At 38.9% G+C, this 16,637-nt stretch overlaps 2 protein-coding genes across 2 annotated transcripts in view; one reads left to right on the forward strand and one right to left on the reverse strand.

Moving 5' to 3' along the window:
- The window catches only part of LOC101848580 (kinesin-like protein KIF28P), a gene marked incomplete at its 5' end in the record, with an annotated part of 52,123 nt that extends 47,515 nt beyond the window's left edge, over positions 1-4,608 (forward strand). The window contains 1 exon segment of the mRNA XM_013081373.2: positions 1,567-4,608. Coding sequence (XP_012936827.1) covers positions 1,567-1,650 — 84 coding nt within the window.
- A 9,727-nt stretch (positions 4,609-14,335) lies between these two features.
- LOC101860492 (transcription factor E2F4) overlaps positions 14,336-16,637 on the reverse strand; it is a 16,828-nt gene continuing 14,526 nt past the window's right edge. The window contains exon 9 of the mRNA XM_005096390.3: positions 14,336-15,548. Coding sequence (XP_005096447.1) covers positions 15,424-15,548 — 125 coding nt within the window. The 3' untranslated portion in view covers positions 14,336-15,423. The remainder of the gene's footprint in view (positions 15,549-16,637) is intronic.

Raw genomic sequence — 16,637 nt, forward strand, 5'->3', positions numbered from 1 at the left:
TTGATGAATCATCCCGTTTACAATTACAATTCTACTGTTCATAAGAACTCGAGATATTAATGTCCCCCCCCCCCCCCCCTTTGGGAATGGCATAAAGACACTTCAGTCAGTAGCACCGCCCCCGGGGAATTTCTGTTCTCGTCAGTTTTTCAGTATTTGAGAGCTCGTCAGTTTGTTAGTGTTTGAGGGCTCGTCAGTTTGTTAGTGTTTGTGTACGCGTGTCAGTTTGTTAGTGTTTGGGAGCTTGTCAGTTTGTTAGTGTTTGGGAGCGCTTGTCAGTTTGTAAGGGTTTGAGAGCTCGTCAATTTGTAATTGTTTGAGGGCTCAGTTTTTCAGTATCTGAGCGCTTGTCAGTTTGTTACTGTTTGACGGCTCGTCAGTTTGTTCGTGTTTGAGAGGGCTCCTCAGTTTGTTCGTGTTTGGGAGCTTGTCAGTTTGTTAGTGTTTGTGAGCGCTTAATCGGCTTTTCTCTCAAACATTTATCGTCCGTATTCTCTCCTCCTTAGTTTTTTGTGTTTGTTATTCTTTTGTAACATTTTTACCAATCTTCGACACTTATACAACTTCACAGTGTTGCAAGTGCCATAAATCTCTTACTAAAACATAAAACACAGGAGTCACAAGTCATCTTAACGTTTATTTATTTTATTTCGCCTAAGAGATATTATTCTTCTCTGCCGATCCTCTGGTCACCGTCAAACGTTGACGGACTAACCATTCATTAATACAAATACTATTATTGCCCACTGTGGTCCATTAGGTACATGTAGTTACCACAGGTCTTAGTTTTAGGAAGAGGTTTACACCACTTGCAACACAAATAGGTCGCGTTAGCGACGAAGATTAGAGTTGTTATTGGAGAGTAACATACACAGAAAAGAAGTAGAAGGGAGTAAGGACGATAGATGTTCGATAGAAAATACAGAGAAAACCACACCAGAGCACCCGACATCGGACAAATAAGCAAATACATGTACAACAACAAACAACCAAGTCCCTTGATCAACCAACCAACCAACCAACCAACCAACCAACCAACCAACCAACCAACCAACCAACCAACCAACCAACCAACCTCCACTCTTTTCCCTCACCCATCTCCTTTTAGTGTGTACTTTCATAGCAAAAGTCTGTAAAAGTAAAGTAAATATATATGTGATGTCGGACTTAATTTTTATTTCTCTTAATTAGTTTGTTTTGTTCTCTTTTGCAGCCTAAACCTGCATAGTTAATAGTAAAGTGTAAGCCTAATGATAAAGTCAAAGCTGTCACTGTTGCATCCATTTGTATTCCGCTTTGTTTTTGAAAAAAAAGCAGTTGTATTTACGAGATTAAAGAAAAAAGATAAATGTTTATGTTTCAGTTATTTCCAAAATCATTTCCATGACAAGTCTTTTTTTTTTTTTTCATTTTCAACTGAAAAACAACTAATAGTGACTTTCAAGAAGGAAAGAAACAGTGAAACTTTTCTTGTATCATGTAAGACTTGTAATAGACAATAAACTATATTAATATTTTGCCTTTGGGTGTCATCTAACGTCTCACATTTTCCCCTCTTTATCTCAGGCTGCAAATGGCGGCCACAAGCAGGCTGTAAAAGGATCCAACGGCAAAGAGAAAAGCGGAAGTTCCGCTTGCACTATCATGTAAAATGGACGAGGAGGGCATTTCTAAACGCACCGTTGACTTCCCATGCCTTCAGACGAACGGAACAAAAAGTGAACTGCTGGTCAGTCTACTGAGAACACAACGGTTGGTCACAAGAAGACAGAACATGAAATGCAACTGGAGTTTATTTGTTTTATTGTCTGGGTTTTCTTTTTTGCGGGATTTGTTTTTCCTATATTTTTTCCCTCTTTGACATGATTATTCTAGCTTTACGCTCTCGTAATATACAAAAGATTGAGGGGTTTTTTTCTCCATTTTCAACTGATAAAGCTCTATTGGTACATAAAGAAGGTTACAAATTTCAGAGTATTGAAGAGGAGTATTGTTTTCCGGCCTAACCAACCCCTCCTGCTTGTTGTGAGGAATATTCATCTAGACAGGTGACTTTTAACACACTCACACAAAACAAATCAGAAAGCGGCGAAACGCATCTTATTGGAATACATGATTCTGAAAGTTTGTACAAAGGCTTTTTGCAATATAACAGCTGATTGCGGGAATTGAACTTTATTCTTTAACGTTTAGCGTAATACGTAGGCCTACATGCCATGATGAACTTGCACAGAAGAAGCCTTAACACGATTTACTGCTTGTATTGTCCTGTTTGTTTGTTTGTTGTTGTGTTTTTTTTGGGGGGGGGTTGTTTTTTTATAATGACAAAAATCCGCTGGATCAGATGTATAAACTCGTTTAGATCCAAAGCAAAAATTTTAAAAGTTGCTTTTGTCCGAGTGACATCGGTAGTTAGTGGACACATAATCGTGAGATCGGATTCCGGAGTTCAAGTCTCAGTTCGGTCCCGTGTCGAGTTGTGTGGAAAGTCATTTAACATCGTTTTTTCTCACTGGGCTCGGTCTTATCAAAGATGGACGTTAAATCTGAGGTTTATCATCTTATAACATAGATAGTACATGTATACATTATGTCTTCAACGCATGCCGACACAAACTATACACGTATTTTGGTTGTAGAATCTAGCCGGTAGTAAAGCCCATATAGCACAACAGACTGAGAATTCATCAAAATGATCCTTACTATGCTGTCATAGCACTGTGCAATACGAAGATAATAGCATTTACTTCATCGTTCTCTTTTTTCCCCTTTAATTAAGTTCAAGCAGCTGACGTTACACATGTGAATCTACTGCTGCGCCGTCAAATGATCATTGATTTGATGAGTACTCCGTCCTTTCTCTCGATATAACTTTGTTTATCATTATGCACGATACCGTCCTTATTAAGATGAGAAAAGTATACATTTATAATATACACCGACTGGCCATGGAACAAATGCTTTATGATAATACATTATCTTTTTTATTCTTAAAAGGTAGAGTTTCAGCCATCATGCGATATCTTGAAATATGTGATTTCTTTTTCTTAATCTTATGTCCATTTTTTGGAAGTGTCAGTACGTTTGTATTTTTACCGGTATTGCTTAATTCTGATGAAACAAAACCAAGATAATTCGAGTGACAAAGTTTGAGGCACAGTATACTTATTTTCTTTTGAATTGTTGATATTGATATCCCATAGACAGGAGTGCCAGCCTAATGTTCATTGATGACATGAAATGTGACTTACTTTGAACTGTACCAATTTCTTTTTATTTCGACACTTAACCAATGTTTTCAGAGGGATTGGGGGAAGACTGCTGATTCACCAATATTTTTCATAAAAGAATTAAAACTTCAGTCAGGCTTGTTGTAATGCTAATGTTATATGATACCACTGTCCCTTTTGCTACCTTGTGGCAAACTGTTCCTTTTTATGCAAAGATGTGTTTTAATTATGTCGCTTAAGATTGCATTTTATTATAATGTTAACTCGTAATGATGATTTAAGCCTACAATGACCTTTCTTGTTTAAGACTTGTTGGAATTTTACCAAAACTTTCTGTTTCCTTCCGTGAGCACTAGAATCTTAACTTTGAAAATTAAGTCGCTTACGCCTTGTTTTGTTGTTGGGGTTTTGTTTGTTTTTTTGGTTGGGGGGGGGGGGGACACAACTAAACACGGTTTACTTTTTTTATTATCTTATTTCGATAATGAATCTAGAATCTAGCAGAGATGGATTTGTTTCTTTGATAAGATCAAATTATCAATCAATTGACAATTGATAAAAGATGAATAATGTGGAGGTTCTACTCGAACAGCTGGGTGGGCCACGGGTTCGTTTTTCATAAGCTCTGTAAAAGTATTCCCTCAGGATCTGTTTGTTGGTTTCATTTGGAGAAGGGGGGGGGGGGGGCGGGGGGCGAGCTATGACATAAATGGTTATGTAACGTATTTCGCTTCAGTTTGGTGTTGATTAATGTCCTTAATTTTAAAACTCATAATTCGAGTAATGTGTTCTCCGTGCGATATCCACTAATAATACTAATATAATCCAACAGCCTGTGATATATCCTGTTCTATACATGTTGCAACTACAGACTTCCTCATTGAGTGGGTCTTTTCCTTTGAATTTAGCGTCGATGAATCGCTGTTTCTGCTTAAATTAAAGTGATATTTTTCCCCCTGTCGGTACGATCCGGCATTTGCTGTTCGGACGGATTTCAGGACGAAACCAAAAACTGTTTTTTGTTCATTTATTTTATTTTTTAATAATGACAGCCCTACCATTGTTGGAAAATTGCTTGGTACTTATTTTCTTTTCTTTTTTTCTTTTTTAAATTTGGGGTGGGGGTGGGAGGGGGGGGGGATTAAAGTTAGCTGCAGCTGCTACAAGTACAAGTATTTTATGAAGTTATAATTATTAATCCTTTCCTCATTTCTTTCATTTGTCCATTATGCGGATAGACCCTACCTCTTGTTTACTTAATTTGTAATACTACAACTTCCAACATTCTGGTTAGGACGGATTTTTTTTTTTATGAACATTGTCAATTACAGAGTTTTGTTACTTTATGAAATTATATATTTTTTCTTTAATATTATTTATTCATTTCATTCATGTATTTATTTATTATTGTTATGTTTTGGGCATTTTAAAATCATTTGTTTAAAGGGGGGGGGGGGGTTGGTCTTTTTAAAGTTAAAGCACATCAATTTATCAGGTCAAACTGCACTTTTTACATCTACTGTATTGTATTTAACCAGCACTAGATGTGAAGTTTTGGAAAGATTTGAGCTCAACTTGCCAATTGTTTATCATGACATGGTTTCGGGGATGTTGGGGGAGTTCATTATTTATTTGTTTGTTTGTTTGTTTAGTGTTTCATTTCCCGACTCTGTTCTCCTAATAGACAGACAGCATTTTGTTAATAAAGTGATACCATCGTTTGGCTTGTTTTCTTTCCTTTTTTTTACAACTGTCTCTACAAGTTGCTAATTTTTATATTGTCACTAGTTGAATGATGAAATAATGGACTTTCTCCGGAAGTTGAAGCTCATAGTCATAGCAATATTGGTTAAAGTTAAAGGAATGATCAAAAAAAGGAGGGGTGGTGGCGGTATGCTTCTGTTCCCTCAAGAAAATACATTTTGTAAAGTATTAACTTTTCCACACTTCTTTTATTTTATTTTAGTAAGAATTTTACGGCACTTGCTACACAATAAGGTCATATAAGTGCAGATGATTAGACGTGCAACAAGAGAGCAACAACAAAGACAACGAAGAAGGAGGAGAGAAAGGACGATAGATATTTCATAGGAAAGAAGGAGCAAATCACACCAGAACACCCGCCAACCAGCTCTGAGCTACGTCTCATTTATTTCGCACGTAGATTCTATAGGTAAAATTTTAAGAATTAAAAGGGATATAAAATACACGTTTAAAAATGTATAACAATATTACATGTACATGTGCTGGAGACTGTACTTCAAAATATCGACGGTTAAGCGCAGTTGAGCACAGGAAGTGACTTTCGACAAAAACGAGTTTCAAATTTTGACGATTTTGATCTCTATAACACAGTAAAAAAAATATATATATTTTTTAAACGTTAATGTCTCGATACCGAATTGAGCTACGGCGTAGATATTTTAAAGAGGTACAAGAGCGGCTTAAAATCTCACTGCCCATATTGATTAATCCATTCCGATCAAAAGCGGATATAGTAATAGTACCTGTATAGTCACTTCTTCTTGCGCTTAGCCATCGGTATGTTGGTCTACTATTAATAACTCTCCTCTCTGCTTGTGGGTGCTGACGCAATAATTAAGTGGTGCTGAGTGAGTTCAATGTTATATCAGTGTATGTGAAGACAAGAAAGGATCTTCATGTCAGAGTGGGTTGTACGTGTGGATGTAATTTGCGTGCGTTTGTGAGAGCAGTTGGGGTGGGGAAAGTGTGTGTGTGTGTGTGTGTGTGTGTGTGTGTGTGTGTGTGTGTGTGTGTGTGTTGGGGGGGGGGTGTTATACTCGAAGGTGTGTGTGTATGTGTATGTATGTGTGTTTTTATGCGCGAGTGTATGTGTGTGTTTTATGCGCAAGTGTGTGTGTGTGTATTTGTGTGTGTGTGTGTGTGTGTGTGTGTGTGTGTGTGTGTGTGTGTGTGCGTGCGGGTGTGTAAGTGTGACTGTGCAAGCTCGTGCATGTATCTATGTGCGAGCATTTATTTATACAATGTATAATATAAGATAATGGTTACTTTTCAGTTCTGAGGCAGTTCTCTTAATTTTGTTTGCTTGAGTAAAGAAAAGCCCGTCGGCACAGTAACCAGTACTTTAGCACAGGGGAGAAAAGTAAGACAGACAACACAGACAGAAACAAAGGAGGGAAAGAAAAGAAGAAGGAACTACCAGTGTCACCCCCCCCCCCCCCCCCACACACACACACACACACACACACTCACACACACACACACACACACACACACACACACACACACACACGTACCAACCACCCGGTCCGTTTGGTGGTAAATCTGTACAAACTCAAACAGTAACAATTATAAATATATATTATTATATAGGTCTTCCTCGGGCTTCAGTGTTGCTCATGCACGTGTAAATTTTCCCCTCTCGACCCAAGCATCATGTTCCTTGTATTCGTAAGAGTTTTACGGCACTTGCGACACAAATAGATCATAATAATAATAATATTATTATTATTAATAATAATAATAAAATAAGTGCCAAAGATTAGAGATGTTACTAAAGAGTAACGTACAAAGAAAAGGAGGAGAGGTGCGAATGTTGAAGATTGTAAAAGTAGAAGGAGCAAACCACACCAGAGTCCCCACTCAGGCCATTCACAAAGTTTGGAAGTAGATCTACATCTGTACGGATTGTTCGTTAATAAGTTTATACGTATATATGTATACAGGTCTTCCTGGGGCTCCAATGTTGGTCCTGCACCTGCAACTTTTTCCCTCTCGATCCAAACGTTCCTTGTAGAATATTACGACATTTGCGACACGGAACACAAACATAATGTAGGTCATATTATAAGAGCCGAAGATAAGAGGTGTTACATAACAGTAACATACACAGAAAAGAAGTTAAGGGGGGGGGGGAGGGGGGGGATAAAGACGACAGATGTTTGATGGGGAAGAAGAAGCAACCCACACCAGAGTAGCTGCCTGCAACCACTCACTTTTTTCCCCACACTCGATCAACTCGATCCAAACGTCATGTTCCTTGTGAGAATCCCGGGAGTGGCCGGTGGGTGAGCTGTTTACCTCGAGTCAACATCTAGTAACGACCGTCAGAAGCATCGATCTCGTCGTGAAAAGGATATTATTATAATATTCAGCAAGAACATTCACAACAGAAGGAGAGAAAGCTAGAGAGAAAATGTCTGAAATCTCAAAGAATGTGTCGATAGCAGCAGGGAACCAGAAAACTACAAAGAGGAAATTAAACAGACGTGTACAATAATACAAAGTAAAACATGCTTTTTTAAAATACTTTTTAAATATTGTTGTTTTTAACCCCCCCCCCCCCCCCCCCCCCCCCATCGTCATAATTTAGATTGTTCAGGAGGCGGGTTTCCGACCCTACGTGTCAGAGCCAACCCAGTCCAAGAAGAGGGATACAACATCTCAGCAGAAAGGCGGAGATACTCGAAAAATAATATTATGTTCTCCCTACTCGGGAATCGAACTCGGTTTCTCTTGCGTGCGACAATAAAGCGCCTGACCGCTAGAGCACAGACTCTGGTACATTTTGCTTCAACTCCTCCTCCTTTTTTTTTCTCTAAAAATGCAAAATAATCAATTCACATAATATACGTTCCCGATTGTTTAAAAAAAAGTTAGCGCATTGACAGAATTGCCATTTTTAGTGCAGGGCAAAAGCAAGACTGATTCCATACACATATTTTAAAAAAAATTAAATAAAGAACTCCGAAACAGTGCAGAGGAGCAACCTTAATGAAAGTGGCGAGACTTCCAGAGGCGATTAATGATCCTAACTCTCCCAACTCATGACTCTTCTGTGTGACTTCTATTTGCTTTAGTAAGGTTTTACGGCGCTCGCAACTGCATACGGTCATATGTGGGCCAAGGGGTGGATGTCAACAGATGTCCAAACGGGGAATCAGGCTTACCCTGCTCACCTCTCTAGCCTCAACAGCACAAAATCTGCTTCGACTATCAAGGCACCCCGGAAATAGCAGTTCATAAGAGAGTGACAAACATACAAAAGAAATAGGAAAAATGACGATAGCAAGGATGAAGAAAGAAAAAGCAGCAGTTCGTCCCCTTTTATGTTTTTCCGGCACAGTATGGGCATGACATTGATAAATCAGTCCATTTACAATTCTACTGTACATATGAACATGTTAATATCCCCCCCTTTGGGAATGGCCACTCATGACCCCTCAGTGTGAATTCTGTACAAAGACTTGAGAGGTCTCATAGCTCCACAACCCTCTCCTTTCAGATACAATTATTTATCATAAGTTTGTTTTAGTAAGTGTTTTGGTAAGTGTTTTACGGCGCCGGCAACTCACCAAAATTATTACGGAAACAAACTCAGAACAAAATTATTGTATCTGAAAGAAGGGGGTTGTAGAGCAATGAGACCCCACAACTCAAGGTAGAGAAGTCTCGCCACTTTCATTTAGGTTGTTTTGTTTTCGTAAAGAGAAGCACATTGACACAATAACGGTCATCTTGTTTTAGTAACAGTTTTACGGCACTTGCAACACACTAAGGTCATATAAGTGCCGAAGATTAGAGGTGTTACGAGAGAATAACACACACAAAAAATGAGGGGAGAGATAAGGACGATAGATGTTTGATAAGAATGAAGAAGCAAACCACACCAGAGCACCCGCCATCCACCGACGGACATCTTATCCAGGGAAAAAAGACAGGTAGACAAAGACAGAAACAGTAGAGAGTAAGAAAAGTAGAACCTTCCAGGGACACCCTCCAACCACTAGTTTTCATTACTTTCAATACAAGATGCCATCAACATGAAATCAGGGAACCAACCCCCCCACCCCCCCCTTTTTTTTTCATCCGCAAGTGATGACAGACAGGCATTCTATGGTTTAGGTACGTAATTGTTTTGGAAAGAGTTATACAGCATTTGCAACACAATTAGGTCATTATAAGTGCCGAAGATTAGAAGTGTTACAAGCGAGTAATGCATAAAAAAGAAGGAGAGATAAGGACAATAATCTAGATGTGTAATAGAAAAGAAGGATCAAACTACACCACAGCACCCACAAACCACCCCCTTTTCAGGTACAGTGCAGCCTCTCTATAACCACATCAGGACCAGAAAAAAATGTTGTAGAGAGCTGTCGCTAAAAAGAGGTGACCAAAAATTACTAATGATATATATAAAGTAAAAAATAGGGACCTGGGCACCATGTCGTTATACAGAGGACGTCGTTGTAACGAAGGTCGGTATAGAGAGGCTGTATTGTACTTCAAGGGAGGAAAACATACATGTACATGTACCTGATGCACAATCTTACATAATAAAACAACAAAAACAAGTTTGTTGTAAAGTACTATTTATTTTTAAAACTAACAATAAAACAATACATATGCATACCAAAGGGCTTTGATATAGAGGATAAATTGTATGCCAAAAATCAAAATGTTCCATTTGCAATTCAGTATGTCAAAACTGCAGATGAAACATTCTGATGTTGAACAAAATAACTCTTTTTTTTTACATCAACTGTATCGTCTCCAGTACATGTATTAGGATTTGTTTCATATATATGCAAATACATGTAGTATTATGATTGGGAGGGGAACGGAAAAGTTTTGCTGCCACGCGTAGAAACTTGACACGGAGCAGTTTCCACACACGCCACAGGCCTCCAATCAATTGGAGAAGATTTCTGTATCACATTCAAACTGAGTTTACATTGAATATTCCGCACTGTACTGTACATTCTTTTTTTTTAAGGATATGAAAAGAGTTCAAACAATCGGTACATTACTGTGATGGCATCGCATATAGACAAATCTAATACTGTACAAGAGAAGTAATTGTAAGGAATGACAAAAATCTTTAAACTTTTTGAACACATCACGGTGAGTGCTACGCCGAGGGGAGCCACACTGAACACCAAAACAAAAGCCCCGCTTGGACCATACCGGACACCAGACCACCCAACATCTAAGAAAACACAGGCAATGCTCTTGGCAGCTCACCGACACGACACGCCACGCCCAATCCAAAATGACCATGGCCATTTCTGAGCTATTAGCTGACGAGCCTACAAATACTACTACGATGCCTACCTACTTCATAGTTTACCTTGAACAAAATATGCAAAATAACAGACTACTAGTACCAACTACTTTACTATTTTCAAAAAAATCAAAAAATCTAAGGGACCAAAATGTTGACAAGAAATATGTTGTACACACATTTCCTCAACCTGCAACAACAACAAAAATGACTTGCGAGAATGCAGAATGAAAATGATGAGACACAAGTGGTCATTGAGAGGAAAATTCAGGCTGTTGATGGAGAGTCTACAATATTCACAGGAAAGCACTTGTAGGCTACTGGTAAGGCAAAATACAAAATATTATGACGAAACAGCTGTAGCAAAACAGAAACAGTAAAACCTGACATAACACATTTCTTTACTTTTAGTGAGAGACTTACGGCACTTGCAACACAATAAGGTAATATAAGTGCCGAAAAGAATAAAGGTGTTATAAAAGAGTGACATACACAGACAAGGAGAAGAGACAATGACAATAAAATGATAGATAGGAAGAAGGAGCAAACCAAACCAGTGCACCTGCCAACCATCCACCAGCACAGAATGAGTACACAAGTAAAAAGATGGGCGGGGGAGAATCCCTGAAACCTGACACTTTTAGCTCTTTATAAACACTCCCCAAAGACACAAAAATTGACAAGCTTCTTCCAACACAGCATCTCACCGGCACTTGTTTGGCACAGTAGCCAGGGACAACAAAGATCAATGGAGGATATATAAATATAGAGAAAACAGAAAAGTGTCCACAAACAAACACTCACTACAGCTTGGTGTCAATTGTACTGAGATCCCCATGTAGTAGGCCTATATCTCAGAGTTCGTAGCATGGCTCTTCAAACTTAAGCTGTACATTAACAGCATAGATTTTGCCTATGTGACCCAGGGGTCAAAAACATATGATTACCATACTTCAGGAAAATTGTTTTCGTAAGAGTTTTACAGCTCTTGCAACACAATAAGGTCATATAAGTGCCGAAGATTAGAGGTGTTACAAGAGAATAACACACACAAAAAAGAAGGAGGGGAGATAAAGACGACAGATGTTTGATAGCAAAGAAGAAGCAAGAAGCAAACCACACCAGAGCCCATTCCAACCACCCACTTACCATACTTCATTGTGGCGTTTATAGCTACGGATCTCGTAAGGATTTCCCGCTGGAACAGTAAAGTACAGAAGTCTCCGCATAAGATCCCACCGCTTACGATCCCGGTTCGCTTAATTAAGATCCCGTTGTTTTAGGAAAACAGAATTTTTACTATACAAAAGTCACCCCTAAGATCCCGCTCTGATGGTCTACATTCGGCTAAGATCCCGCATTTCAGATCATAATTTGCTAAACAAAAACCCGGGCGGGCACAGCCGATCAACCTAGAGTGAAAAGTTGAGATCAATAAACTGTCCGTCGCGTCAAAGATCAACCATTATCGTGAATGTGATCACATACACGTTGTAAAAACTCAATGAAGCGATACAATGTTTGCCCCAGACGGGACCACACCGGGGTGTGAACTGACCGACGCGTTTGTTTTCCCCACGCACCGCACTCACACCTGAGCTCGCCACCTAAACTTGCATCACTTGCTGGGTGGGTAGGGCCTACACGTTCGCTCCAAGCAGGATCACATCGAATCGTGAACTCTTCCTTGACCATTGCAGCAGTTGTCTGTACTCCCGAATTTGCGAGACAGACTGAATTTTAATTGGTGGGTTCACAACGTAATGGTGTGTAACGACAAAGGCGGTTTGGAGGGGAGGGGGGAACTCGGTCAGAGATGGAAAGCTATAAATTTTTGACAGGTAAAGAGGAGGGGCAACTGGATAAGCGTAGATCTTGAGACTCGTGATAGGATTATAAGTGAAAATGGCACGCCTCATGCCACTATGCACCGTGATAGGTCATCAAGGTTAACCACTCTTTGCTCGTCATATGCCATAAACCCACCAAGGGGGCACGTCAGTTCAGTGTAGAGAGGAGGGAGACCATTTTACCGATTGTGAGCCTTAACATGGGTCACCATAGATTCTTCCCTGGGTTCATCGTTTAAGATCCCAGTTCGCCTAAGATCCCGCATTTCCTTGCTCCCGAGCACCGGGATCTTAGGCGGAGACTACTGCATTATCTTATCTATCCAATATATTTTGCTTTTACATGATATACAGTAAGTGATTCTTACTTTATGGCAGAGGATCCTCCTGTAATACTTCGATGCTTTATATTTTGTTACAGCACGAGGCGCCAACTGAAACTCTACTGGTTACAGAACGCATCACCCCCTACAGCCGTTTGAAAAAAGCATCCACACATTAGGTCTCTAATTATCTCAAGAAGAACTTTCTTGTATAATTCACGATTTAGTCATTCCCTGTCCTGAGCTGAAACAACTGTCCATTCATTATATGTTTTTTAAAAAGTTACTCAACTCAAAATTCATCAGCTAATAGAAATCATACGCCAAAAAAGAGAAATTCAGCAATATGTCAAGCATCTAGTGAAAACACTACACAAGAATCCAGAAAAGTTAACATTACACTAGAGTTAGCAAATGCTGTTTAACTATGGTTCCAAGACTAAAGAAAACTAAGAGAGATGGGACATGTCTCTGTACATACAAATGTTGAAAATTGTAAAATCAAACAAAAAGCTGTCCTTTATACAAGGGCAATATATAAAAAAAAGGAAATCTTTACTACAGGAAATATTACACTTTGTATTTACAAGAAAATATTGTACAAACTGTAAGCCTACATTCAACTGTCCACACCAAAAACCAGTCCTGCAATGACTACAAAAAGGTAAAACTGAACTATCAACTCTAAAAAGCTTCATCAAACAGTTCGTTCTCAAACTACAATAAAGGGTAAACTCTTGTATACAAAAGGACATCAAAACTTTCTATAAAATAAGACCTAGCCAGTTGCTTTTAAAAATATGAGAAACAGGGTGATAAACTTGAAAGATAAAAAAAAGTTGGGAGTGACAGAAAGGTACGGTAGCAGAAAAACGGGGCCTCAGGATCACTTAGTTCGATCATATTCAACACCATTATAACCTGTGCACTGCTGCACACAACACAGCCTTTTAATCAGACAAAACATGTTTAGGAAATGAGCAAGAGTACAATATTTAAAGTCCACAAAAATCATGTGGGATCCAAAAATATTTCGTTATACACTGAACCAAGAAACAGTCACTGACTTTTCATATGACTGGAAGCCCCACTTAAAAAGAAACAACACACTACTTATTATGACTTCACGCACTTTTGAACTGGTTCAGGCTGTATAAAAAGAGTGGTGTGCATGTTGCTATCACTTCGCGACAGACGCACAATGGATTTACGAAACATGACCGGCCTCAGGGAGGAACCCACAGACAGGCTGAAAGCACGAGAGGACCAAAAGAGACCTGATTGAGAAGCAACAACTTGCGCTACTAAAGTACAAAAGCAACCAACCATGGCAAAAAGCTTCTTACAGGCCACACAAACCCATTCACCTCCACCAGCAAAACAAAATGTAATGTAAGCAAAATTTTCCCCCCAATGGTAAATGACCTGTAAAAAAACCTGTGAGCCATGGTATGTGGAAATGTTCGTTACAAGTTGCTCACTCAGAGAAAAGAACAGCAGTGTGCAAGCTGGAGTCGGCCACAAATATGATACATCTTTACACAAAATCACAACAATGCCCAGGCCCACTGATCATCATAAACAAGGATGATTGGAAATTGAAAACACCATCAACTTCATCAAATGATCCATTTGCAGGCCCAGCATCAAAAGGTACCACCTACAGCAGTAGCATTGAACAGACGGAAGCCTTTCACGCCCAATCTGGCACATCACGACGACTTCTTGGACTTTCTCACTTCAAAATTTCTTTATAACATTATACACAAACTGTACAAAAAGCTTCAGACTAACTTTACACCAAAGCAGGCTCTTCGAAAGTAACTTAACGACAAAGACAACTTTCTTCAGCCTTTTAGGATATATGCAATCAGAAAACCTTTCACCTTTTTTTTTTAGTTTACTTTGAAACCCAGTCTCAGCAATCTATGAGAGTCAAATATTTTGAGAATTTGGCTTCTCTTAATGTCATTCAACTTGAAAGAGAGAGTGCTAACAAAAGTGCAGAATTTTGTTAGGTTTTATTTTTGGTAACTGTCTTACAGTGCTCACAACTGCATACTGTCAAATGAGCCTGCCAAAACTGTTGAATTTCTCACATTTGTGGTCTCCCCAATACTCAAAAGGTATGAGGGTAAAACAAGAGAGCAAAATCTAAATGTCATTAGCAGTAAGTACACTGCAGATTTTGCTATGTGAGAGAAATCTGAAAGACAATGTGCCGTCACTTACTTGAAGAACGACTGGAAAACATCTGTGCTTTTGTTTCAGTAGCCTTTTCATTTGAAGAAAATTTACATTACAAAAATACAAAAATCAGTGCCTAAAATGGAAAAATATATTCTTCCAAAGCAAATTTTTGAATCTGTAGTAAACATTTTTCTGGTTCCATTTTCAAAAATAGTTGTCTTGATGAGAGGTATGTGGATCACTCTATAGGTTGAACGAGAAGAAAAGAAAAACATCCGTGGTCACAAAAACATAAAAGACCAAATAGGCCTACAAATCAAATAAAAATAAAATAAGAAAAAAGGAACAGATGATGAGACAGGCAATTTGAAAAGAAAAAAAAACGCAACTGAAAATTGGTACAAGTTGAGATGTAAAAAAAAAAAAAAAAAGATGATGAACATGAGAATCAAACTCTTAAAGCCACAAAATGAAACAAAAAAAATGAAGCCTCTTGTGCAAGATTATGACATCTGTCTTACGGGCACATCTATAGCACCTGCAGCAATCATAGCTGTAAAGATGTAGGGCAGTAGGTTTCTCAGTGCTGTACAGCACTCATGAGTGGCAAACCGCACAAATGCAACGCAGTCACAAAACTCCCCAACCGAATCAAACAACGCGCAGTCTACAAAATTCAGCATTTATAAGCAGTGATAAGGCTCTGAGCATGTGAAAGTCTTGAACTGTGAGTGTCCAACGAGTCAACAAATTTTTCGAGGCACAAGAGCAGCTCCTGCCCTGTACTAGGAAGACAGCATGTTGGAGATGTCCACATCAAAGAGATCACAAGCTCCCTCCGTGTCGTCCAGGTTGAAGTAGTAGTCGCGGCCACTGGGCGGGGGGCTCAGGGACAGGAGCGGGGTCAAAGCTGGGGGAGAAAGGTCAGGGGTCACTTTAGGGACGGGGCCACAACCTGACAAGAGCAGGGGAGTAGTTTAAGTTTTGGGGGGGTTTTTGTCTCTATGACTACAGTGGAACCAACTCAGACAGGAAACTTTGCTTCTTTGTTTTATGAACACACCATTTAAAACAAAAGTGTTTGTTGTTTTTGTTTTTTTAACATAAACACTTTGCCTTCCTTCGAGGACACTGAAAGAGGCAGTTCCACTGTGAGCACTCTGAAATTAATCGCTCCACATCATATTTAAAAAAAACATTTTTAAAAAACAACCTGCAAACAAACAAACAAAACTTGGGCGTATTTGAGCATAATGGAAGAGGCAGTTCCACCGTATGCATTTTGAAAGGAATCCATCCATAACATAAAGAAAAAAAAACACCAAAACACCTACCACATAACTCCATATGTTCTCAAAACTAAAGCTTTCAATACTGCTACTGAGTACAGAACAAACAAATATTCCAATAGATCACTGTTGAGCTTTGTTATTTTAGTAAGAGTTTACTATACTTGCAACACAAATAGATCATATAATAAGGGCCGAAGATCAGAGGAGTAACTAAAGAGTAACATATAAAGAAAAGGGGGAGAGATAAGCACGACAGATGTTTGAGAAGAAAGAAGGGCCAAACCACACCAAGGCGCCCACCAAACACTCACAGAGCTTCTAATTGATGGAACTAACAACTGTGCAAGAGTGTAACAATTATATAGAACAGCCACAATTCAAAATGCACAGCCATAAACATGTCATTAGAATAAAGTACATGTACTTTACTTTCTGTTGACTGACAGATGTCTGCAAGCAGCCAACATCCTCGAGTGGAAATAAAGCATTTAAATTATTAAAATGTGGCAAACTCTCCTCTGCCAGAACTGGCAACTTTAAGAAAAGCAGAAACTACAAGTTCTCTTAACCTTTATTCCTTCTATTTCACTTGAGAAATATTCTTCTCTGCAGATGCATTGGTCAACGTCAGACATTGACAGATGAACTATTATTTATTTTTATGATTGAAGATACCCTTTTATTCTTGACTGTAGGTGGACGATGTA

Source organism: Aplysia californica, unplaced genomic scaffold (genome assembly GCF_000002075.1).
Source record: "Aplysia californica isolate F4 #8 unplaced genomic scaffold, AplCal3.0 scaffold00128, whole genome shotgun sequence".
NCBI lineage: Eukaryota > Metazoa > Mollusca > Gastropoda > Aplysiida > Aplysiidae > Aplysia > Aplysia californica.